Source organism: Besnoitia besnoiti, chromosome IX (assembly GCF_002563875.1).
Source record: "Besnoitia besnoiti strain Bb-Ger1 chromosome IX, whole genome shotgun sequence".
Classification (NCBI taxonomy): Eukaryota; Apicomplexa; class Conoidasida; order Eucoccidiorida; family Sarcocystidae; genus Besnoitia; species Besnoitia besnoiti.
This window is the reverse complement of record NC_042364.1, coordinates 1,439,880-1,463,639: the sequence shown is the minus strand read 5'-3', so window position 1 is coordinate 1,463,639 and position 23,760 is coordinate 1,439,880. Positions and strand designations below refer to the sequence as shown.

The window sequence follows — 23,760 nt, the reverse complement described above, 5'->3', positions numbered from 1 at the left end:
AGCAGCGCCACACAGCCGAGCTTCCACTCTTGCGAGCTGTGCGGCAATGGCCGTTCGGTGGGGCTGGATTCAATCCACGAATCGACTCAGTACGCGCTTGGGCCCCCTTACTCTTCTCCCAAACCAGGGCAATCACGCCGTTTACGAGTTAACGGGAGCCCGCTTGTTCGCAGCCTCATGGTTCGCCGATGGAAAGTACATACAAACCTGGAAATTGCCCTTGGCCTACGTCGCTGTTTGTGACGTCCCGCAATCGATCAGCGCGCTAAAGCACAACCTAGCGGCGAGTGCTGTTTACTTCAACTTGTCGGAGCTTCGTGATTCCAATCTGAATGAAGTCTGACTGGCGCGGAGAAAGACAAGCCCGATCGCTCAGCAGCGACTCATGTCCGACGGTGTGGTGTTAGTATTAGACAAGGCCGGCTACGTCATGCATCCGCCACGGGTTCGCAGAAGCTCTCTGTAGCGCTTTTCTTCGCCAACATTCTGGGTGAATGCATTCGCGACAGGGATTACAGCAGCCTCCCTGTCAGGCGGTTGTCCAGCGCACTTTCCGGTTGGACTTCGCAGGCATCGCCACTAGCGGGGCCGCGTGAATACTTTGCCAGAGTGACAGGCTCAGGCAGTTTTCTCACGCTGCCGCACAGCCTCAGAAAGAATGCGAAACGCTTGCTTCGTGAACATCCTTAGCTTCGTCCCAGATCTGAGGTGAAGCTCATTCATTCTTTCATGCAGCATATATCGACACGAAAACCACTCAGCGGCTGCCCTCACCCGCGCCGTATACGCCCCGATAGAGTTGACTTTGAAAGTAGTGCACCTCAACCGAAAGGCGGAAATGGCATCGGACGACGGTGAATGGAAGGCCACAAATGGGCTCGGAAGCCACAGCTTGTCTGCTTTCCGGAAAAAAGTAGTAGAGTGAATCCGCGACACGCCCGAGAACCGGCGAAACCAGCTTACCAAAAGGCTGGCGACGCGGGGACGCCGCAGAATTTCCAGGGGTCGCCCAACTCCACGCCTGAGTACAATGCGAATTTGTATCGGACTCTCTCCGCCTGCACTCTTGCGGCTGTGTTTTGTCGGCTCGCCTGGAGCTGGTTCCTTTCACCGTTGCGCAGACGAGCTCTCCATCTCGCTCCCTCGGAATACGCTAGTCGACAGGACGTGCGGCAAACCCGCATTTCCGCACCACGAGGAGAATCAAAGACGAAACAGTTGACGTATCATCACATGCGTCTGCGTCAGGTGGCTCACGAGTCTCACATACCGCGACCCATGCCTCCGGGCTTCAACTTGAGACTTCGGATGGCTCCCTGTCTCCGCGTGCTGCGTGCCTCGTTCCCACGCCGTTACCGGCACTTCAGGGTGTCTTCGTTTTCAATACCAGACCTCTTCCCTACGCATCTTTTCATGCCTAGTCATATACTAGTCGCGGCCTCGAGGAGCCCACCAACACCGGGAGGCGAGTTTGGGTTTTACCTAAAATCTCTGCTCCTAGTGTCGGCGCATCTCCGCAGTGCACTTCCCTGGCTTGGCTGTCCGCACCTTAAATTGCCGCTTTCTCTGCACTACCCGACTCTCACAAATATCTCAGCCTCGCGCCTACTACGCCTCAACCACGCGCTGCAACATTCTTCCACCTGCGTCCCTGGTTTTCTCATTTGCATCTTTGCCAGGTTCGCTCCAGCGGCGCTCCCCTGCAGCGTAGCTTTCTGTAGTCTGTTCCCTTTCATTTTCTCTGCGATCCCTGTTTTCTGGGCGCCTCCGGAGCCCTCCCACTTTTCTTTTTTCCGTGTTTTCACATCTTCCCTAAAAGGCTAGTCACGAGATAGAAGCGAAACACGGCCTCGCCATGGAAATTACGCTTTGCCTGCTAAGTACGCAGGATCGACAGCTTCCCTGTACCGTCCCGCCGTGCAGCGGGCGTCGTGCTGGCGCACCGCCTGGAGGGAAAGTACGCACGTTGAGTCAGGCAGAATCGCCACAACGGCCGGGAGCCCTGTGAAACGACGGCACCCCCCAGCCGGGCGACCCGCAGCACGCACCGTCGAGCGACCGTAGGTACAACCTCGCCTGCGGCCCACGCACATTGCGCGCAGCCGCTGGTCCTGTCCAGGAGCCCTGGGTGCCCCCGCGTCGTCTCCGCCGCGGTCGCCGGCCTCTTCTGTTTCCTCGGCGGGCTCGCGCGGAGACAGTCGCCTGGCGTGAGGCTCCGGCCCCCCTCAGGCGCGACAGAGGACGCGGGCGCCGATCGAAAAGGGGGCGAAGGGCCGGCGGTCTCGCTCACGAGGCTGCTCGCGAGTCTTCGATTGTCGCATCCTTGCCTTCCTTCGAGACGGTAGGAGCTGTCCGCCGGGATTGACGGGGCTGCACCGTCCGCTGCCTTGCCTGAGTCTGAGGCCCCAGCCCCCGTCGTGCTCAGAGACAGGCGCTCTCGTCTCACAAAAAAAAAACAGATTGAAAAATTCCGTCCAGGCCAATTACCCCTGTCCCGCGTGGCGCGTTGCCCCTCCCTCTCCGGGATCGGTCTCGACTGCATCCAAGCGCCCGTTCGCTTCTGAGTCAAAGCGACCCTCGACAGGCACCCGGTTCGTGTCTACTTCGGATGACCCCCCCTCCGTCCCCCTGGGCGTCCCCGTTGGGAACGTTCTTCTCTAGCGTTGCCAACGCCCTGGACTGTTCCCCCTTCTCCCTCTCGCCCTCCCCCTCAGGCCCCCCCCTAGCCTTCCCCCTTGCCCTTCCCCTCGCCTTCCTCCGTCTCCTGTCCCCGCCCCATCCGATTCTCCTCCCCGGCTCTGCCGTCATCTCTCGCCTATCTGTCCGAGGTCTCCTGCGCGCTTCCCTCCTCCGCGTGGCGACTCGCTTGCCGCCTTCCCGCTTCTTTGCAGGCCGAGTCGCCCCTCTGCATGGCTGGCGCGGCTTTTCGAAGGCGAGCGCTCAGGAGACTGTCAGCTCCTCCTGAGTGCCGTCGAAGAGGACTTTGAGCTCGACAGACAGGCCTCGCTCGTCAGTCGCCCGCACGCGCGCGCGGACGTGCTGCCGCAGTCGCAGCAGCGCGGCGAGGCGCCGCTCTCGCTGAGGCGGCGGGAGGTGCGCCAGCGAGGCAAGCGCCTGCAGATTGAACTTGGGGGAGGAGAAGGAGACGAAGACCCTGAGCGCGTCCGCGTGATGATCCTTTAGCAGAGCATACGCCGACGTGCTCGGGCCTGTCGCCTGCGCACTCGTGTGCTCGCGCGGAGACAGCGGCCGCGCGTCGGGCCGCAGAGTGAGGGACACGAGGCCGAAGCCCCGGGCGGCGGAGACGCACAGGGCGAGCCTGCGGAAGATCCTGGAGAGACGGAACGGGCAGACTGCGGCGCAGATGCAAGAGAAGCGGAGAACCGACGCTTCCGAAAGAGCAGAAAGACAAACAAGCCCCAGCAGAAGAGGGAGAGAAAACGGCGTGCGAGACGCGGGGGCCGGCTCACAGGCGGCGCCATCAATGCGTGTGCGCGCCTCAGGATGAGGCGGAAGATCTCGAAAAATACATAGACATGAACTGGATGATGAAGGCAGAAAAATCGCTGGAAAGAAGACCAACAAAGACCTGACACCTGAACGTCTTGCCGGTGCAGGGCCTCAAATCGCAACGCCGGTATGGCGGGCTTCCAGCGACGGCGGCTGGATTTCGAACGGTCTTCACACTAGCCTGGAAGGCTCAAAGGCTTGCGATGTATAGACGCACCTCAACCGTGAAGACGTGAACGAGGAAATCACAATTGCAGACTGCATTGAGCAAAGGGCTGGCACGTGGGCACCGCGGGTTCGACCTCGGGGGGTTTGGGTGCTGTACGGGCCTGCAACGACCGCGGTTCACGCGATCTCACTTGCAAGCCTTCGGTTTCTGTGCAAGGGAAAAGCGAAAGACAGACAACATGGAGCGAGCCTTGCTCTCTTGAGCGGCCAGAGCTCTGTCAGCCATCAGGCAGGCCCCACTGACACCGCGGAGTGACTGCGTTGGCGCTGGCGGCGCGCGCGGACTTGGAGAAAAGGAAATACTGATCGGCCCCACTCTGCAACAAGTTGGGCGTTCGCAGGGGTTTTCCACTGCTCAAGCGGAGAGGGAGTGAAGAAGCGGAACACCCGCCCGCGGGATGTTTCCACGCGACCATTGCAGCTGGCGCTGAGGCCTTGATTTTCAGATTGGCGCTGCGCTAACGGCGCTCCCTGCCTGCCCACGCACGCGTTGATATCCCCCTCTCCGCCGAGGGCGCGCGACGCACACGAAGAACAAACAGCGCTTGGCTGAGATCGATGAGGCAACGAGACGAGAACTGTTCTGCAGAAGGAGCAGAAAGGGAGGAGAGAGGGGCGGGGAGGAAGGGTGTGCAACTTGACGTGAGCGAGCCGCCGGAGAGGCTCGAGCGCCCAACCGAGGAGGGCGAGCGAGAGCCGGCGCGGCGCCCCTAGGACGCCCCAGAAGTCTGTGTGCGAACATGCATGGATTTCTGGAGGTGAAAGGAAACTGAAGGTCGGGAAGAAGAAAAGCGAGGGCAGATACCGTGCGGGACGAACGCCTCAGGCACAGCACAGCTAACTAAGGCCGGGCAAAGGCCGCGGGAGGACGGTGGCGGCGAAGAGACGCAGGCCCGAAAAGGGGGCCGTCCTCAGAGAGGTGGCGGACTGCGGCGCGCGCCTCCATGAACACGAAAGGCGGCCACGCAGAAGAAAAAGAAAGTGCACGAGACATGCAAGGTGTGCCCCAGAGATGAGGGGAAAGCCTGTCGTGAATGTGCTCCCGGAGACAGAGACAAGAACTTTTCAGCTTCAACGTCGAGCCGCCTGCCTTGAACTAGAGAGACCGCGCAGCCCCTACGCTGGAGAAAAACGCGTTTGGTGTGTCTGCTGTGCGCCCGCGTGCAAAGAAAGAGTCGCCTTCGCGCAATCCGTCAACCGCAGCAGCCCAAAATCCGGAACATCCATTGAAATGCGGATCTTTTGGACAGATCTTTCTTCGGAGGCGGTTTTCGGGCTTATTCCGGAGGACTGTGCAGAATCCTGAGGGGACCAGTGCCAATGCTTCGATGGGGACTTCCTCACCCCGCGCGCGTTTTCTTCGGATCCGTTCACAATTCGAATCGTCGTGAGAAAACCGAATTCCGAAGCTTTGCTGTCTCCACGCTACGCTTTTGTATACTTCACTGAAGTGCGAAACTCCATCTCTTTTTGGTGTCATCACACACCTCCAGCAAAGGATTTTACCACGGGGGTGCTGCTGTGTTCGTCTGCACGGTCGCAAAACGCTGAAAACTGGTACTTTGCTCGCTCTCTCCCGTTCTGCCAATTGCGTTCCCTTCGTTTCTGCTCTTTCATGAGGCAATAAAAGTCTCTGTTGGCTCGCTTTCTGTCACACTCCGGATCTTGTTGGCTGCACAACACCACGCAACCGAACGATTCGGCAGCAGGGTCTGCCCGAAACCCATCGTCTTCTTGTTCACCATTGTTTTTACTCGGTTGTGTTGCCCCGGTAGCCTCTTGGCTCTTTGCTCACACAATTCAGTGCTGGTTTCACTTTGTAAACGTCCGAAAATGGCGTTGAATGCTGCCTGCCTCAACCGGGTGTCGGCCCGCCTTACACCCCGCGCTTTCGCTGGGGTGTCTGTACCCTGCATGTTCGTCACTGCACCGCGGTTTCTCTCCGCTTCTGCGCTAGCTCCTGCTGCGCGTGCCTCCCCCCCTCTGTCTTGCCGCTTTTTCTCCTCTGCAATCCCGCCGGCGAACGCCGCCGCGCTCGCGGACCCGCTGCCGGCGACGCCTGCAGCGCCCGCAGTCTTCGGGTCGCTCTCCGGCGCAACGGCTCGGGCGGGAGCTGCTCAGCTGAAGAATGTGCACGAAGTCGCCACCATGGAGGAGTATGAAGCTGCAGTGTACGGGGAAAGCAAGAAGAAGCCTGTCGTGTGCCTCTTCTCCGCGCGTTTCTCCCTCCAAAGCAAGCTGCTGCTCCAACCCTTCGCACACTTCGCCGCCAGCGCCAGCAACAACGCAATTTTCCTTCTTGTCGACTGCGACCGCGTCCCCAGAGCGGCGTACCACGCGCGAGTAGGTTTTTCGCGTCTCGTGGGGCTCGAATCCGGGAGTGTGAACGGGCGGAATCTCGCACAGCGCGAGAGGTTTCACCCGCCTGACACGCGTTCGCTGTCTGTGTTTGCGCGCCTGGCATACAGTTTCGTATCCAAAGTGCCTGTCGCAGTAGTTCGTCTTCGCGTGGAGCGAGCGTGTGTCCATTGCGCATCACTGTGTCGACCCAGTTCTAGCGGGGAGGCGTTGCGGCTTCGAGTGCGTACTCGGCTCTCTGCATCTCGATCTTGTAGCTGCTCTATAGGGGGAACGGTGAACAAACCTCGGAGCAGGATAGAAAGGGGGCACACGAGAGGCAGTGCATCACCAGGGCGAAAAAACCCCGACGCTGGCACACTCTCCCTTGCTCCGCGGTGACCACGTAGTCAAACCGAGGCTGCCTTTGCAGCCACATATCTCCCAGATGATTCTCTTCGCCGGTGTGACGTCTTTCTCGATGCACTCTCGGGTCTCCTTTCGCCAATGTGTCTTGCTGCTTGGCTTTTCACCTTCCTTTCCCTTTGCATCTCTCACCCTCCCCTTCATGTTTTGCCTGTCTTCCCGTTTCGTGTCTCTGCGCGCATCCGGCAGTTGGGTTTTTTGTTAGGAGTCGGCAGAGTTCTCCGACTAGAGTGTTGGTTTGTGCCTGCCTTTTTTTCGCGTTTCAGTTGTGTTAGTCCCTTTCTGTTTTTCCCTTGCGATTCTCTGTCGGCACTCCGCCTCTGCGCCTGTCGCGCAAGTCTTCCTCTCCCTTTCTCGGGTGTGCCGGCGCTTTGTTTGAAGGGCATGCATGCCTGCCGTCGGCGGGAGACGGGGGAACCGCCTTGCATGCAAAAGATCTCCGTTTTTCTTTTCCCTCAGGTGGAGAGCGTCCCTAGCATCGCGGTCCTGAAGGACGACGACGCCTTCCGCCAGCTGATCACCGACAAAGTCGGCGAGAAGACGGTAAGCGGCTGCCGATGCCTCATATGGTGTCTCCCCTCTATGGCTTCGAACCCTCCCCCGCACAGTCACGCGAAGGCTTCAGTAAAACCCGACCGGACTGCACTGAGCGCGGAGGGAGTTTGGCGGAAGGGCCTGCTCTGTGCACCGGCGATGCTTCAGTAGACCGTGTGTGTGAGCATTGTGTTTAAGCTTTTGCGTGTGTGCGTTGGGTTTATTGTTTTGCAGCCGGCAGATCTGATTCAGGAGACGCGGAGCGCCCTGGACCAGGTGCTTCGCCTGGACCAGCAGGAGGGCGGCACGAAGCTGCAGCCGGGCGTCAGCTCCTACACGCACCACATTGGCGTTGACAACTTGAACGTCCACCGCGTCGGCTGGCCGGTCGCCTGAGAGGCTTCCCAGCACGCTGCAGCCCCGCTGATGAGAGAGAGAAGAAAAAGCTCTTTAGAGGAGAGTCGCCGCGCGCGAGGGAGGCTAGCCGACCTCCTCAGGCGCCTGGGCGCTGTCTCCACCGTGCGTCTCCTGAGTGCATCTCGAGGGCGAAGGGGGATTCTCTGCGCACGCTGCCGCGCCACGTGAGACCTCGACGCGCCGGCTCTAGTTCCTGTCTCCGGTTTTTCGGTTTTCGTTTTCTCTCCCTCGAACTCGAACGCTCGATTGCTAGCCGATTGTAGTTGAAACAGTTTTCTCAGCCAAAGAGACGGCCCTCTATTCCATCCCGGTGGCGCGCAGGGGGCCGGTCAGGACCGCCAAGTCCCGCAGCGTCTCGTCTTAGGCACTTTGTAAATTCACCGGCCCTCGCATGCACCTCGCGGAAGCGTAGACCGGCACCGGCAAACACGAGGCTCAGGATCCGGGGCACTGAGGGAACGCCCACTGGCGGCTGAGAGAGACGGGGATTAACACAGCAGTGGAGTGAGTCGGCGTAACGGAGGAAATGCCGACAAAATGCACGCCCGGCCTGCGCTCGAAATCCCTTTTTGCTATCGTTGCTATGGGTGGAGGAGCAGTCGCCACGCAGCGCAGCCAGGCTTATCCACACATAAAAGGAGAAATACCCTATATTGATCAGGCTCTCATTGATGCGCTTTACGTGCAGACGTGCTTTCCGAGTACTCGCATTTCGTGTCGGTTCAACGGAGTTATCATAGACAGGTATACGAGTACGCGTATGAGCGCCAAGATGGGCGTGAATTTCAGGATGGTGCTCATTCGCAAAGTGCGGTTTTCTGCCTCAACTGTGGCTGAGGCGTAGCATGGCAAGGCACACACGTATTTACGCTTTTTATGCGCATGCTTTGTAACTATTGACACGCCAGAACAATAATATATTGTCCCAGATATTAAGGATTGTACCCTTCATTTAACTACACGTTATGCCAAGAAGGATACCAGATTACCCTGATTATCGTTGCTATACTAATACATGGTGTTCAATTGGTTCTATATTCATAATAGTTATCTCAATCCTCTAGACAGGGAGGTTATTCCCAAACAATCGAATCGTGTTGACTAGGTGAAATAATCGTTTCGTAATTACAATCAGTGAAAGCTCTTCTGATTTCCATGAACGGAGTTACATATTCGATTATCTTCGCTCCCATGGTATTTAGTAAGTTAACATTGAAACGCATCCAGTTTAAAGTTTGAACGTAGTCCAGCTTTACCCTCTATGTTGTTATGTTCCGGTTTAACAAAGACCTTCAAGATTTAAACCGCTAAATGTCAATCATACAAGAGAATTTTAGGGTGAGAACATGAATCCGTATATTACGCCTAGAACATAACCGATGTGGAATAATCTTACTGTAGTAGATATTGAAATCCAACACTTTTAGCTGTCTTAAGCAGTCCAGTGGGGTGGTGGTGTGCTGCAATCATACAGAACTTGGTCGTCTGTATCTCATAACCGGAGTCATCTTCAGCATTCTAGGAACTATAATGTCTTTGTTTATTCGATTTGAGTGAACACGTGAGATCATCGAATTTAACGGTATGCTCCTGAATTAACGGGACAAGCTGTAAACAAAGGACGCCTTAACTTAAACTGAGTACGTACGCATATATATATATATATATATATATATATATATATATATATATATTCATAACGGCGCACACGCCGAGGTCACCCAAGGTCACTGTGCCTTTCCGGAGGCGTACGTAGAACAGAAACCTTCCCGCTGGCAGACGCGCAGCCTGGCGACGCCGAGGAAGGTAGGGAGCTACCCTGCGCAGCGGGCAACGCACGCTCACTCCTAGATGCTTCCTGAGCACTACAGATCTAAAGTAAAGTGAGTGGGTGCGTGGGAGAGTCTGAGTGTGCTGCGTGCGGCTGACCAACCACATGCGACGAGCGAGAGCCAAGGAACGAGTTAGGCACTTGTCCAGGGCTTGTGACTCGAATACGACCTGCGTTCTGATGCGTCTCTGCCGCCTACGCCGCATTCGGCGAACAAGCCAGACTGACGCTGGATCGCCCTAGGCGTGCACTCCGGAGGCCATAAAGACAGCGGAAAAGAGAGGTAGAGCGGGGACGGGGGGGGAAGGGGGTCTAGGCGGAGAAGGTAGGCGCCCAAGGGCGAAAAGCAACGAAGGGAAGAGAAATAGGGAAAATAGGGGGGCAGGGATATGTACGAGGACTGCAAGACATAACGAGGAGGGGAGGACTGGAGCGGGCAGCGGCAGAGAGGAAGCATGGAACGCAGAAGAAAACGAGAAAAACCCATCAAAGAATACCGTTTTTTCAGTCATCGGGTTCGGACTCCTGCGGTCGATCAACAACAGAAAAAAGTGATAGATATGACGGAAAGGAATACACCCCACACCCGGCGGGGCCAGCACAAATCGCGTTTTGTTCTGTTTCATCCGGAATCTAAAAAAAACGAAAAACACGCGCGGGAGGCTAAGCACCCGAGAGACAGCGAGGGAACCCCGCTGCCGCACGCCTGCCTCTGTGCTTGCTCGCTAAAGGCGAGATCCCCCGTCTCCCTGCGTCGCGCTCTTTCGTTCACCAACACACCTGAGGCGGCACGCAGACCGAAAGATGCCTCTCACACGGCGGAGACAGTAAAGTAGAAAAAACGAAAAGGAGAAAAACGAGCACTTCAAAAGGTCTGCGGATCTGCGAGTGATAAACCGCCCAACAACCACATACGCAACCGGCCTGCAAGTCCAGAGCCAAGGACCGACAGAAAGCAGAGAGGACACGCACTCGCCCACGAAAGCTGCGAGGAAAAAAGCGGCCGGTGTCAGCACAGGATCGAGCGGAAACCTCACCAGCACAACGAAGCGAGAATTTTTTCAGCTGGGCGGATGAGCTCGACTTTGAGAAAGCATGCACGCAGAGAAAACAACAGACTCTTGACAGAAGCTGGCTCTGGAGGCACGAACTCGACTTCTTTCCCTCCCGCGCACAGATCAGTCTGTGGTCATCTGCACTTCGTTCTTTCTCGAGTCGAGGAAGAAGTCGTAGCTCAAGTCAACCGCCACGCTTCCAGTGTGTAGCAGCACAAAGTCCCGGCTGCTCTTCCCGAATCTCAGAGTGTCTTGTTCCCTGGAAAAAATGACGAAAAAATACAGAAAAATTCAAAAAGAGGGAAGACACCGACGACACATGCGCTGATGCCGCCAACGCCACAAAATGCAAGCCGCACGAGCTCCCCGCTCCTTCCACGCGTCTCCTTCGAGTCTCTGTCTACACACAACTGCGTGTGCAGCTGCCGTAAACGGCGCGCGCACGTACCTCAACAGATAGATGCATACATGCGTCTGTACCTAGTTTTTGGGCCCGCGGGTGCCTCCCACATGTGCACGTGACGCCTTCTAAACCTGGCCGCCAGCCTGTCTGTTAGCTCTCAACTGAGCTGCTCGCGCCTGGGCTCAATTCCAGTCGCAGAGACTCCCCACTCCTCGCCACGCGCGAGACGGCAAAGAGGCCCGAGAATGCGAACTTGCGGCAAACACACGACTCACCTCAGCTGGTAGTAGCGACAGGTTTCAATCTTGGCGCCATTGAGATACGTGCCATTTGTGCTCTCGAGGTCGATGATGTACGGACTGCAGCAGAGACGCGAAAGGCGAAACACGCCTCGATTTAACGAGCAGACCGCAGGAGCCTCCTAGTGACGATCCCACGTCAACACACACGCGCCGCCGCGCAGGCAATCGAGCGAGGGCTCCGCCCAGCGGTAGACCCCCCCGAAGCTTCGCGCCGCATGCACCACAGAGAGGCACGAAAGCAATTTAGGGCGGATGTGCAGACAGACTTCAGAATGACGTCGCATAGTCTCAGGAGGATGCAACATCCCTCCTGATGTGGAGGCGCAAGGCAGCGCTGAGCGCTGCGGCGCGGCGGCTCACCTGACGTCCCCGAGTTTTTTGCGAAACTGGAGAACTGCGTGCTGCTTCGAGATGGTCGGGTGCATGAGCAGTATGTCCGCAACCCGAGTGTCTTTGCCGAAGATGAACGAAGACCGGCGGTGAATGTGAAGCGTCTCTGAGGTTCACACACATGCGCAGCCGCCCCAAAATCGAAGGGAAAAAAGAGGAAAGCCGCACGCGTCCTCAAGGGTCGCGCATGCATGCAGCCCGCACAGACGCTGACAATGGAGCCCAAGGCCACGCACGCAAGAGTCAGTTCGATGAGAGACTTGCCAGACCGACAGACGAACTGGTGAAGGGAGTCGCGTGCATATCATTAATTGTGGAAGCGCACAGACGAAGGAGCATCCCCGTTCAAAGCCACACAAGAGCGCGCCCCGAAAGAACCAGGAGAGAGATCCATATCTGCGCGCGTGCCCTGCAGACGAACGCCCATCATCAGTCTGTTTACAGATAATCCATTTTCGTATGCATCTGCCTCTACGACGGTGCATAACGACTGCGGCGACCGCAAAACTCCTCGCAGGCCCGTTTGTCGCCAGCGTAGCTCTGTCCCTCACTCTAGCGCTGCGCGGCCGCTGCCTCGAAGAGGAGACTCACTATCCGGTTCCTGCGTCGCTGCGTCAGCAGCTGGCTTCGTGCGGTCTTTCTTGAACATGTATAGCCGCCATTTCTTCGTGGGCATCGCTGCATCCGCAGGCTCCGTGTGCTGCGACAAAAAAACAGGAAATACATCGGAAACGCGCTGAGCAGGAGCTGGCGACCCAAACACCGTCACGTGCGTGCATGCATTGACACATGCGCTGCTAACGCTTGACCGATCTTGGTAGCAGATTAAGGCCCGGAGTGAAAATCTCTCGCGAGCGGTGATACAAGATTCACTCCGTTGAGGCGAGCCGGCAAGCGAAGCGAGTTTTTTCATGCAGAGAGACGCCTGAACGAGATGCGCGACAGAGGGCCTCCGGCGCGGAGACAAAGGGACAACAGACTCTCAGGCCGTCCCCTTTCACCAAGCACACACACCGGCCAAGGCACCGCCACATGCATATCCTATAAGCATATATGTATGCGTAGACATACACAGATATATACAAATGGAGACATATAGATATAGACAAGTAGACATAGACAAATAGATAGACAACTAGATATAGATATATAGACATACACATATAGATACAAATGTATCTGCGCACCGGTATTCCCACACGCGCATTGCTCTGAAGGCGCCTCTCCGCGTTCCGTTTCGCTTTCTAAGCACAGAATAGAGCAGGGCCGTGTGCGGAGGCTTGAGCCGCTGGCGAGTCCTGTGTGTGTTAAGATAATCTACCTTGAGTGTGACACCGTTCTTCAGATTCTCGCCCTGCTCCTCCTTGAGCAAGCCCGACGGCTCGAAGTTCGGCTTGAGCACTGAAGAAAAGAACAGAAGAGAGCACTGCCCACGAATCTCGCCTTCTTTTCGCGAGACGGGGAAACGGAATGCAAGCGGCAACGCAGCCAGACGGCCGAGCGGCGGCAGACGCCGCGTGAGCGAACCAGATCCGAAGTCCGAGTCACACAGAGACCGCAGGCAAAGAAGAAAGCACCCCAGCCGCAACCAGTTTGTAACTTCGCTTCATATGGTACTGTTTAGCATATTATGCGGTGTTAAAAGTAATCCCATCAAAAAGCCGAAGGCGCTCAGAGGACCATGTCGTGCTTTCCGCGCGGACGCTCTCAAACACAGACACACGTAGACGCGGACAAGGTGCGTAAATCGCGCCTCGCTGGCGTCTACTCAGAGAGCCAAGGGCCAAGAGGCTGACAACTACTCATCTCTCGCAAGCGACACGCTGAGGAAGCCTTTGAGAGCGGCGGCCGCGGGCTCGCATGAAGTCTCTCGATCTTTCGGCTCTACGGTGAAGTCGCCCTCACCTGGTCTCTGTTCTTCGTCCTTGCTCCCGTCGCGTCCATATCGGCTGTCATCCTGCAATAATCCGGCGCCGGTATCCATCGCCGCACGCCCCCAGGCGTGCTTGGAGTCGCTCGCGCCGTTTCGCTTCGGGTTCAGGAAGCTCTCTGAGTCTCGAAAGCGCCCACGACTGCGCAGGCGATCCTCTCTGGCGGGCGGCTCGCCGCGCTCCTCCGCCTTAACGGCCGCGTGGGGAGCTTCCCTCTCGTGCTTCACGTCCCAGCTCCCGTCTCCTCCTTCGCGTTCCACGCCGTTGGTCCCGCCACTCCGCCACTCCGCTGCGCGCTTGAGGGTCGCTTCCCTGCGGGCTTCCACTTCGCGTTCAGCAGCCGCCGAGGCGCCCGCTGCAGCCTGCAGGAGCCGCGCCAAGCCGCCCCCCGCTTGCTCTCTGTGGCGCTGGCGCTCCTCCGTGAGCCGCGCCTCGTCGTCGCTTCCCCGGCCGTGCGGCCTGCGGGCGGGACTCCTTTCCCTCTTGTGCTGCGCGCTCTCGCGGGGGAGCTTCGCAGCTGCGAGACGCGGGCGAGCCTCGTGGCCCCCGCACGCGCCGGGCGTCTCGCGTCTCCCTTCACGCGAATTCCGACGCCGAGACGCCCCGAACGCGGACTCAGAGTGCTGTCGCTCTGTAGGCAAGGCCCCCCTCCGCAGGCGCTCGCGCGAAGCGCTGCGGCTGAGACTGCGGCGGCCGCGCGCCTCCGCGCCCTCTTCCCTCGCGCGGCGCCCGTGGAGTTCGCCGCCGCGCAGCCGCGAACGGAGCGGACCGTAGGCAGAGAGCGAGGAGGAGGAAGAAGCAGGCCCCGAATGCGCCGGACTCGGTCTGCCGGGAGGACTGCGTGGAGGACGCTCCATGGCGACCGCTGCCTTCCACCCGAAACAGTCTCACGATGACAATGAAGCACACCTCGTGCGGAGTCAGAAACGCGTTCTCCGCGCGACGCTTGCTGCAGTAGCTGTCGAGCGGCTAAAACAAGACAGCGAACTGGAGAACTGTTGCAGTAACGCAGGCGTCAGCGCTGCGCCATCCTCGAGGAGAGGCTGCTGGGGCGGGGGAGGGGGGGGGGGGGTCAGGGGTAGGGTGAGGGGGGGTGGTGTCGAGAAGGACATGCGATACCGAATACTGGTTTACTGTCCACTGTGACGCATCGACAGGCCGTAACGCCGTCTGGCACGGAGCAGCGACGCTCTCTAAGGCGAAAGCGTTTTCGAAACGCTGCATGCGCAGCTCCCAGAGGAGCGCGCGGATTGCTCGCCAAGCCGCACGGACCTAGCTCCCTCGCACCGAGTTCAGCCGCTTTTCTAGGAAGCAGCACCGCAGGACAGAAAAGACTATGGGGAATCCGTTATCTGCTGCTGGGCGCTGTAGGCATAGGTACACCGAGAATGGCTCAGCACGCACAGCTGCAGGGGTATATGGATCGCAGGCACAGCGCCAGAGAAGCTGGGGCTGTCATCGAACCTGAAGCAGAATGCTGCGCAAACGACCTCCACGCGCTGGCCAGTCCGACTCGGTGGGCTCTTTAAACTAACGGAAACAAAGATTCCACCCGGGTTATCGAGCGACAACCGAGCAGTCTTTCAGAAGCCGAAGCGCGCGCAAGGTCTCCTGGAGCAGCGAAGCTGATAAGCGGAAAAGTCTGTTGCAGGCCACAACAGAAACCACGAAAGCGGACTAACTCAGAATGCAGAGAACACCGTGAAGGCATCCGCAAAGAGAGCTAGGAATGAACGGCAAGCAGCAAGCAGACACGATCCGCAGAACATTGGTAAGATAGCATGCAAGCAGTGCTTCTTAGATCTCAGGGTCTTCGCCACGTGGTATGGCGCAGGCGTGTCCACATCCACGAGAAGAAACGTAAGGAAGGCAAGAAAATTTCGACATGAGGCAAACCGTCATGGGCCATCCAAAACAGAAAAAACAGGAAACGGATGACAAGGGCCGCATGCACTGGGAAGGCCACTGGCAGACCCTGCTGTCGAATTGTCGGTGGCGGAAAAATGAAAACTAAAGCTTTCGCAGATAAACAGTTGTGTTCCGCTCTAATAATATGGAATCGTCGAGAAGGAGGAAGATTTAATAACATTTGTATTATATGTGGCGGCGGTCCTACTCCCATCTGAAGGTGGGAGTGCGTGCATCTTACGATAAGGCGTATCGCCGCGTGGCGGCTCGCCGTGAATAGATGATATTCACGCTACACCAACCCTTCACGGCGAGCCGCCAATGGTGCTGCTGAATTCATGCCAATGTCCTATTTTCAGCTGCTCTGTCTCTGTTTGATGAACCAGTGGCAGGCTCTGCTGCAGTTCCCGGTTGTCCTGCACAGAAGGCCAAGCGCCGGAGATGCGGTTTCGATGCCAGAAGAAACTCAGCAGCATTCCGTTCCGCAGACTTATCGTATCGTTGCAGGTTAGATCTGTTCGTGTGGCAGCGGTCCGAAACGTGGCCGTTCAGCCAGTCCCTCCGGCGGCGGGACTCTAAAAACGCGTCTCCCTCCTAGGACTGCCCCTAAACCCCCAAGGCCTGCCTGCCTACAGATATCTGCTCTTAAGTATACACTGCGGCTTTTGAGGGCCGCAGGAATGGCGGCTGGCAATGTCTTACAACAACAGTGAATCCCCCAATCAGCTCTTCAACTACGCGTCAGCTCCGGCTAATGAAACAGGCACAACTTCCGGAAGAAAAATTGTCCTCTTCCGTAAGATTCTCATTCAGTCACCATCTGCCGTCGGTGCGGGGGGCTCATCGTATATGCAGAAGCTTAGTAACCAGTTTGCGCGGACGCTTCATGAAGCAAAATCACCAGGGCTGAAGGCCCCTCAGGAAAACATGCCGCGTGCACACATGCGGTCTCTACGCATGTTAACCAATCCATGGAAAACCAAATAAAACCCAAACCCACGCCAAAAGGCTCGCCACACACAATGGCTCGCTCAATCGTAAAATGGCGCACACCGCAACAGCTCTGACGAGATTGCAGTGCAGTTAAAACGGAGAACGGGTAAAACTGCTTCACTCGTGTTTCAATATACTTGGATTGGCTGAGAGGGCGATTCCTGCCCGTCCAGAGCCCCGACTCGGGTAAACTGGCACACCACCACGGCATGCCAGGTACTACGTTACCCCGCCTTCACCCACGATTGCACGTAAAATGCTAGGAAGTGATGCAAAGCTAAAACAGAGCCCCCTTGCCAACATCGAACAATCCATACTCTGTTCTCAGGTCGAAGATCAGTTTTCTTTTCGTGATAGGTTGTTTGCGTAGACTGCGGCTCATTAACTGCAGCTGGAGACCAAATCAATCTTCGTCTGAAGTGACTTAGACGGTCGATTGCACGCTGGTTTTCACAGCGCATGCCTCATCTTGAATCGAACACGCTTATGGTGTATGTAGCTAGTACTGATTCGCTGCATTCATAAAATAGAACGGAATCATTCAATGATCATCTGCCCACATGCCCGATTCGTCGTCGACGTGCACCATAGCTTCTTTCTCTTCTTCCATTGTCACTCTGGTCCCCCCCTCTGTATCGAATTCCATATCCGCTACTGCGGACACGGCTTCTGCCCCGCTGCTGAAAAATGCACACACACGCAAGGAAATGTTTGCCATTTGGAAAAGAACAGTCGGCTTCCTAACACTTTTGTCAACTTCGCAGAGTCGCCTGTATGCACCAGCCACTCACCAGCCACTCAAGACGCTCAAACATGCTGCCAGTTGGGGTCCGGTGAATTTGTGGCGCTCATGTTTCTAAGCAACAATATTCGCTGTAGCTAATCGACGACCACTGCGGACCGTTGCCTCCCTGCCACGGAGCTCTTCCACCAGGGACATGAAGCCTTTCACAGAAAACAGGCGCTAACTTCAGTTCGCCGGCATGTCTGCAGAAAACGGCGTCCGTATCTCGTGTGTGTTTCACCGCTTACCTCCCAAGGAAGTAATAGGCTCCGCCCCCCGCTGCTGCCAGCAGTGCCACACCACCGATAACGCCACCGGCAATCGCTGCAGGTCCTCCACCTTCCGATTCATTCTTAGGCTCTTCGGTGCTCGTGGTTGTCTCGACGTTGTCTCCTTCAGAAATTTCCGGCCCTGGTGGGCCTTCAGTCCCGGACGTCCCTGGTGCACCTTCTTCAAGTGTTGCTTCTGTTTCACCAGGTGTCCCTTCGCCGGCAATGTCCTCGTGTTCGCCAAGACCTCCTCCAATAACTCCGGGAGTTCCTTCTTCACCGGTTCCCCCCGCGCCTCCACTGGTTTCACCCATGCCTCCACTGGTTTCACCCATGCCTCCACTGATTTCACCCATGCCTCCACTCGTTTCACCCATGCCTCCACTGGTTTCACCCACGCCTCCACTCGTTTCACCCATGCCTCCATTGGTTTCACCCATGCCTCCACTCGTTTCACCCATGCCTCCATTGGTTTCACCCACGCCTCCACTAGTTTCACCCATGCCTCCACTGGTTTCACCCATGCCTCCATTGGTTTCACCCATGCCTCCATTGGTTTCACCCATGCCTCCATTGGTTTCACCCACGCCTCCACTGGTTTCACCCACGCCTCCACTGATTTCACCCACACCTCCACTGATTTCACCCACGCCTCCACCGCGTGGACCCTCTCCTCCACTGGGGTAGGTTTCTTCATCTCCCTCCCTTTCTGGTGATGGGATTCCGACCTCTGCTTCCTCTGATGCAGGTGGCAGTGGTACGGGCGTTGGGCCCCCACAAGAGCACGGCTGCGACTCCGAAGTCGGTTGCTCACACTTGCCATTCTGGTAGTCGTACTTGACAGCTGTCTCCCTGCGCTGAAAGCCTCTGCCGTGGTCGCAACCCTGGCAACTACTCCACTCGCTCCAAGGGTAGGTGCACAACCCTGAAGCAACGCATCATCATAGTAACACATTCCGCCTCAATTCAATGAACGACATCGCCGGAGGCACACACACGCACACACAGACAGACGCTCCTCTCAAAAGCACGTCCTGAATGAACAGGATGCTCAGCCTCGAGCATTCAAGAGAGTTTCCAACCGCTGCCAAGGCTGCTGAACCGTGAACGGACCTACAATACAATGCCTTACCGCCGCATGGAGGAAGATGGCAAACCGTAGTCTCTTCGAGGAGGATCTTCTGGCCCTCAGGGAGGGTCTCGTTCTGTTTGCTGATAGTTCTGCCACCGTATTGAGCTTCCAGAATGCTGTTGCCGCGCCGTCGCGTTTGCTTTCCAGAGCCGCATGTGACATCACAGGGGCCCCATTCTTGCCACTCTCCTGGTTTCTCATCCACTGGGCAGTTCTGCATACCACACTGCATTGTTTCAGTTGGTCCGTCCTTGTACTGCTGCCAGCAAGTCTTTCCCCCATGTTTCGCATCATCGTTCCAGGGGGATCTCGTTCTCCGTGACACTCCGCCGCCGCACGTCGCTGAGCACTCGCTCCACGGCCCAAAGTCCCCGCACGTCGCATCGACTGGACACTCATTAGTGTTGCACGTCTCAGTCGTGAACAAGTCGAACTGTGGCCACGGATTGGTTCCGACTAGGCGAGGTTTAGAGCCCTCCTCGACCACGACAAGTCCGGCCCGCAGTCCGTCTCTCACCCTGTACCTTGTTCCGCCCCCGCACGTGACGGTACACATAGACCATGCACCCCACTCAGGCGGCGCCGGTGGCGTGATTACGCACGCAGCCAACTGCGTTGCCTGGACTTCCTCTTTCTCACGTGGCGGTATCTGCTGATTGCATAACAAGCCTTTTCCGACAGGGGGCGGGTTATTATAGCGCGTCCGTTCTCTCCTCCTTGTTGCGGCTCCGCAAGACGAACTCCACGGTGACCATTCTCCCCACTCCCCACACCCCGCGTTAACAGGGCACACTTCCTTATCACAAGCACGGCTTTCCTTAAGACCCCCTTGGGCTTCGCAGGTCCTCCCCAACGGAGCGTCGCATCCGTCGCATGTTGGCGTCCCAGGTTCAGGGTTGGAGAGCTGGTCGCGTTCCCGGGTCTGGCTGCCGGTTCCGCATGTAACACTGCAAGGACTCCACTCCGACCAATCCGAGCAAACGGCGTCCTTTGGCAACTTCTTGCAAACTTCCGTGAGCATAGGTTGTATTGCGCTCATCAGTTGCCCCCAGCCAGTTCTCAAGTACAGCGAGCAGTCTTCTGAGTCATGGTAGCACCCGCACAGCCTTCGGCACTCCGAATGGTTGATGTAGTGGCCAACAGCGAGAACTGTAATGAAAGCGCCCATCTCACGAAGCCTCTTCGCTTCCTTCTCTGTCTTGTGAGGGACATTCGAGTCGCCGTCAGTCATCAGTATCACGACCTTGGTGACATTCTTGCGATTCGTGCGTCCAGTGGTAAATAATGCCTCGCGGCATACTCTCAGTCCATCGGCTGTGTTGGTGGTACCCATATCGTACGGAAGGCGCAAGACAGCTTCCATCGCTTTATCCTTGTCAGTGGCGTTTGCAGACCTCAAATCCCAAATACGGTGAGCTATACCCGAGAAAGTTACAAGCGCCGTGTTCACCTCTCGGTCACCAATAGGTAACACCGAAAAGAAACTGTGCAGGTACTTCTGCACCTGCTGGAAGTTATCGGTTCCGATACTGCCAGACGCATCGATTAGGAAACAGATGTCCATTTGGTTTGTGCACCCTTCCCCAGCGGCGAACGTTTTCTTCGCCTTCTCCAGCTGCTCCATTACTGCACGCACGCCTCCAACAGGAACGAATCAAATTATGGTGGTTCGGCCAAACAAAAAACAGTACCGCGGTTGAACAACCCAACAGAAAGTGCGAAGCACAAAGAAGGAAGCCGAACGACACCCAGATCATTGCACGGCACATTAGCTATACACAGCTACGTTGCAATGACGGCTTTCGCTAATATCTGGAACCCTATCTTTATTGATAGGCGCTATATCACGCGAATTTCCCACGGGTACGCAGCAGATGTGCCACCCACAGAGTCCGGCGTAGTGATCAACGAGTCCACTGTGTTCCCCCTGTCCACTCCACCGGCTGCATGACCCAGAGCTCGCAGAAAAGACCGGCAATACAACCTGCAACACCTGTGGCACGCTGAGGACAAAGACCTTTGTTCCGCGTGGGCTCGAACGGCACCGGCGCTTTGAGTGAAATCTTTGACGCCAACTACTTACCCTGTGAATCGAGCACAGCTGGCGATGTTCGTGGGGGCGGCCTCGACTTGCTCCTAAACAAATTAGAAAACCATCGCTCTTCCGTCGCTTTACACGAAGGCACGCTCACACAAAGGATGAGCGCCAAGCCCAAAACAGCGGCCCCTCCAATCTTCATCCTGCTAACACTTCAAAAAAAAAGCAACCGGCCACGCTGCTTCCCCCCCCTATCCCAGGCGAAACCGGATTCGGCGCACACTCGATAAACGAGGTGGACAGGCACAAAAACGAGGATGAAGCCCAGGCGACAATGGTTACCGGATCAACCTGAAATAGAAAACGAGACAAAAATGCCACGATTGAAATCTCCGCAAAGCCAACTGCTACCGCCGCACGGAGTGTCGTCTCTGAACCTTGCCGTCCCGATACACGATGGTCAGCATCGATGACGTCGGCGTGCTGGTGGGGTCCGCCGATTTTCATCGGAGGAGATCTAGAGACGCGCACTGCGTTGAAGCGGGAGGTTATCTGACGAGCGGCGTTTCATGCGGCTGCCCTTGCTGCATTGAGCCGTCATCACGTTACAGACCACAAACGCACGCTTCGTCTCTTCCATACGGACCTCGCGGACGACTTGCGCAAACCCTGAATTCGCACCGTTTCTGACTCGTGGAGCCACTGTGGAGGGACCAGAAATCTTTTGATTTGCACACGGTGCCCTGCTGCCACCGCAGATCCTAGTCGTCCTGGTGTTGCGGACCCCGGGAGCACTTCCGCCAAGCTAGAGTTTGCGACGCGCTACCCAGACTGCCACACTCTAGTGGGCGCCGATTGCGGCGTCCGAACGTTACACGCATTCGGGTACGTCTGCTACAAAAGCGACAGAAGGTGCCGAAGAAGCCGAAGAGATTGCCACTCCCGCAGGGCGCGAGCCTTTCGCTCGTAGGGAGGTCGCTCCGCTTTTCATCAAGACACAAGTCCTGAAGAATCAGTTGATTTTCATTCGCATGGCCACGCAGAAGTTCGCACAAAATGGGGACGCGCTAACCGCTGCCATGGTTACCACGTTCTTCGCAGATGTGTGCCGAGGGAGTCGTTTTTACGGCGCTGCTTTGCCTTTCTAGCAAGCATGTCCAAAGTATAGTCTGTGCAAGACTATAGGTGGCTTTCGCGCCTGTATGGAAGACACGCCCCTCAGAGCAGTTGCAAGGATGCTGTTTATTATCTGGATTTTGTGGTACATGTGGTCGTTAGATACCAGCCGGGAACGACAAACTCTGCTATCCCATGGGAATAAAATGCTGGCTCGTGGTCAGCATGTCGACGGTAGTGATCAGTGACACCAGGAGGATCATGAGGCGATCAGCTGTGCTAGCGAGATATCGTTTTTTTATTGCCACGGCGCTGGTTGGGCAGAAGAAAGCTGGCTTCTTGCACATACGCCAGAGCTGCGGTTCCTGCCGTCTGCGGTTCACCGCGTCTTGGGGAGTCAGCAAGGCGACAAACGTAAGGGCTGCTGAAAGAAAAAAAGAAACTTCTCACGAGAAGTCGCCGCGAGCTCGCATATGCTTCGCGGCTGATGGCATTTCGCCGATGTACACTGCTAGGAGCGATGAGTAATGCTCGTCCGACCATTCCCACTAGTAGCGCACAGCTTTAGGAATCTTAGTAGACAGGCTCCGGGTCGTGGACCCGCGAAGTTCCAGCACGCCCTCTACGGCCACATACCACGCAAGTTACAGGACAAAACGAGCAGGCGGGAGAGCGAGCTACGTGATGTGGCGTCTGTGCCACATACACACATCCACAAGTTTATCAGGGGTTGGTGGGGTTTACGAGGAGCGTGGCTTCGCCGATACTCGGCGCGCTGCAAGCTGCACGACGGGCGAAGGCGTAGGATTATCCTTCTGTTGAAATATATACGCGACGGCGTATCTCGACGTCAACCAGATGAGAAGGCTCGGTCAACTGCTACGCTCATCACTACTTAAATAAAGTGCCTGTCCGTAAAGCTATGTAGATCGTCAGTGCAGCACACTTGCGCGTAGACGGAGAGTGGCAAGGTGGAACGAAAGTGTCTGTCGTCGTCCTTCTTTCGGCTGTTTACTAGACAGAGCGCTACGAACCTGCATAAAAAGCAGTTTCGATGGCGTGACGCATTTCAACGGACGGCGGCGTTCCAAATTCGGCCGGCTCGCCTCGCCCGCTTATTCCTGTGAAGCCGTTGTCTTGCGCACTTGGCTGGTCGGGTTTTTCCCAGTTACTCGCTTTGCGCCTGCCTCCTGACACCACATCGGCATCCATTTTGTGCCTGCAGGAAACGTGACAGTGGGGTCGCCGGTCCTGCGTGCTCATGAGTTCCCCAGAGTTTTCGCCAGACTTTCTCCATCCGTGTTGTAGAGTTCATCCCGACAATGCATGCACAAATTTCCCTCGCAAAGATTTTCGCGTATATGCTACATGGGCGTCTTTTCTCTCTTTTTGCCCGCTTCATTGCAGTTTTTCTCGCGACAGGCGCCCTGACGAAGACCTTTCATGCTACGATTTTAGTGGCTTTGGTGGAATCTCCGTAGCAGCCATGCATTTTGGAGCGCCGCTGGCGGGCGGTCCGCGGACTCTCCTCGTGTTTTTTTCGGTCCTATTCTCTTTCGGCACTCTTTTTGTCCCACTCTCGGCCCCCCTATCCTTGGCACTGGCTGAACTCTCACAAAACATGCATCACGTGTCTCCATTTGGGCCGTCCTCACTTCTAATCTGAGCACACCGTCACTTCGCGTCGTTGGGCGTTTCGTCTGCCCTGCGAACCCTCGTTTTTCTCTCCTCTCTGTTGTTTCCAGTCACGCAGGCCGCCTCTTCTTTGATGCTTCTCTCGAGCGTCTGCGCTACGAGGGCTCACAACTCTTTCGTTGGAGGCAGCAGACAATGACGCGCACACCGCTCGTGCGTTCCTTGCTCTCGCTGCGTTCCATCTGTTCCTTGTTTCTCTAACAGAAACGCAGGAGGCCGCAGCAGTTCCCCGGTTTTCCCGAGGCGAGGACGTGAGCGCCTGCGCCTCGCTGCGTTCTGAGGCATTCAGGTGTCGGGGAGAGAAGAGACAGCAAGCGAGTCGTGGAGACGCGCGCCGCTGTCTCTGCTGCGCGACCTCGTCTGTCTATTGCGATCGCCAAACTCCGCGCAGGGAGAGGCTACGACACTTCCATAAAGCTTCTCTTCAGCTTCATCAGGGACGAGGACTGCCGAAAACACTT

General features: G+C 56.7%; 5 protein-coding genes across 5 annotated transcripts; 1 reads left to right on the top strand and 4 right to left on the bottom strand.

Moving 5' to 3' along the window:
- Nucleotides 1–2,940: 2,940 nt before the first annotated feature.
- On the bottom strand, nucleotides 2,941–3,774 carry BESB_013790 (uncharacterized protein; the record flags this gene model as incomplete). The annotated part of the gene is made up of 2 exons (XM_029360109.1): nucleotides 2,941–3,319; nucleotides 3,728–3,774. 2 exons carry the CDS (start codon nucleotides 3,772–3,774, stop codon nucleotides 2,941–2,943), a joined length of 426 nt encoding a protein of 141 aa, XP_029216776.1.
- Nucleotides 3,775–5,571: 1,797 nt separating this feature from the next.
- Nucleotides 5,572–7,431, top strand: BESB_013780 (uncharacterized protein; the record flags this gene model as incomplete). Its single annotated transcript, XM_029360108.1, has 3 exons — nucleotides 5,572–6,081; nucleotides 6,961–7,044; nucleotides 7,270–7,431. The coding sequence occupies 3 exons, from the start codon at nucleotides 5,572–5,574 to the stop codon at nucleotides 7,429–7,431; spliced, it is 756 nt and encodes a 251-aa protein (XP_029216775.1).
- A 3,030-nt stretch (nucleotides 7,432–10,461) lies between these two features.
- BESB_013770 (FHA domain-containing protein) lies at nucleotides 10,462–14,221 on the bottom strand (the record flags this gene model as incomplete). Its single annotated transcript, XM_029360107.1, has 6 exons — nucleotides 10,462–10,597; nucleotides 11,017–11,100; nucleotides 11,404–11,539; nucleotides 12,025–12,133; nucleotides 12,755–12,834; nucleotides 13,339–14,221. The coding sequence occupies 6 exons, from the start codon at nucleotides 14,219–14,221 to the stop codon at nucleotides 10,462–10,464; spliced, it is 1,428 nt and encodes a 475-aa protein (XP_029216774.1).
- Nucleotides 14,222–16,806: 2,585 nt separating this feature from the next.
- BESB_013760 (microneme protein MIC2) lies at nucleotides 16,807–20,074 on the bottom strand (the record flags this gene model as incomplete). The annotated part of the gene is made up of 3 exons (XM_029360106.1): nucleotides 16,807–16,945; nucleotides 17,298–18,243; nucleotides 18,451–20,074. 3 exons carry the CDS (start codon nucleotides 20,072–20,074, stop codon nucleotides 16,807–16,809), a joined length of 2,709 nt encoding a protein of 902 aa, XP_029216773.1.
- Nucleotides 20,075–21,792: 1,718 nt separating this feature from the next.
- BESB_013750 (uncharacterized protein) lies at nucleotides 21,793–22,816 on the bottom strand (the record flags this gene model as incomplete). The annotated part of the gene is made up of 2 exons (XM_029360105.1): nucleotides 21,793–22,028; nucleotides 22,639–22,816. The coding sequence occupies 2 exons, from the start codon at nucleotides 22,814–22,816 to the stop codon at nucleotides 21,793–21,795; spliced, it is 414 nt and encodes a 137-aa protein (XP_029216772.1).
- Nucleotides 22,817–23,760: the final 944 nt, after the last annotated feature.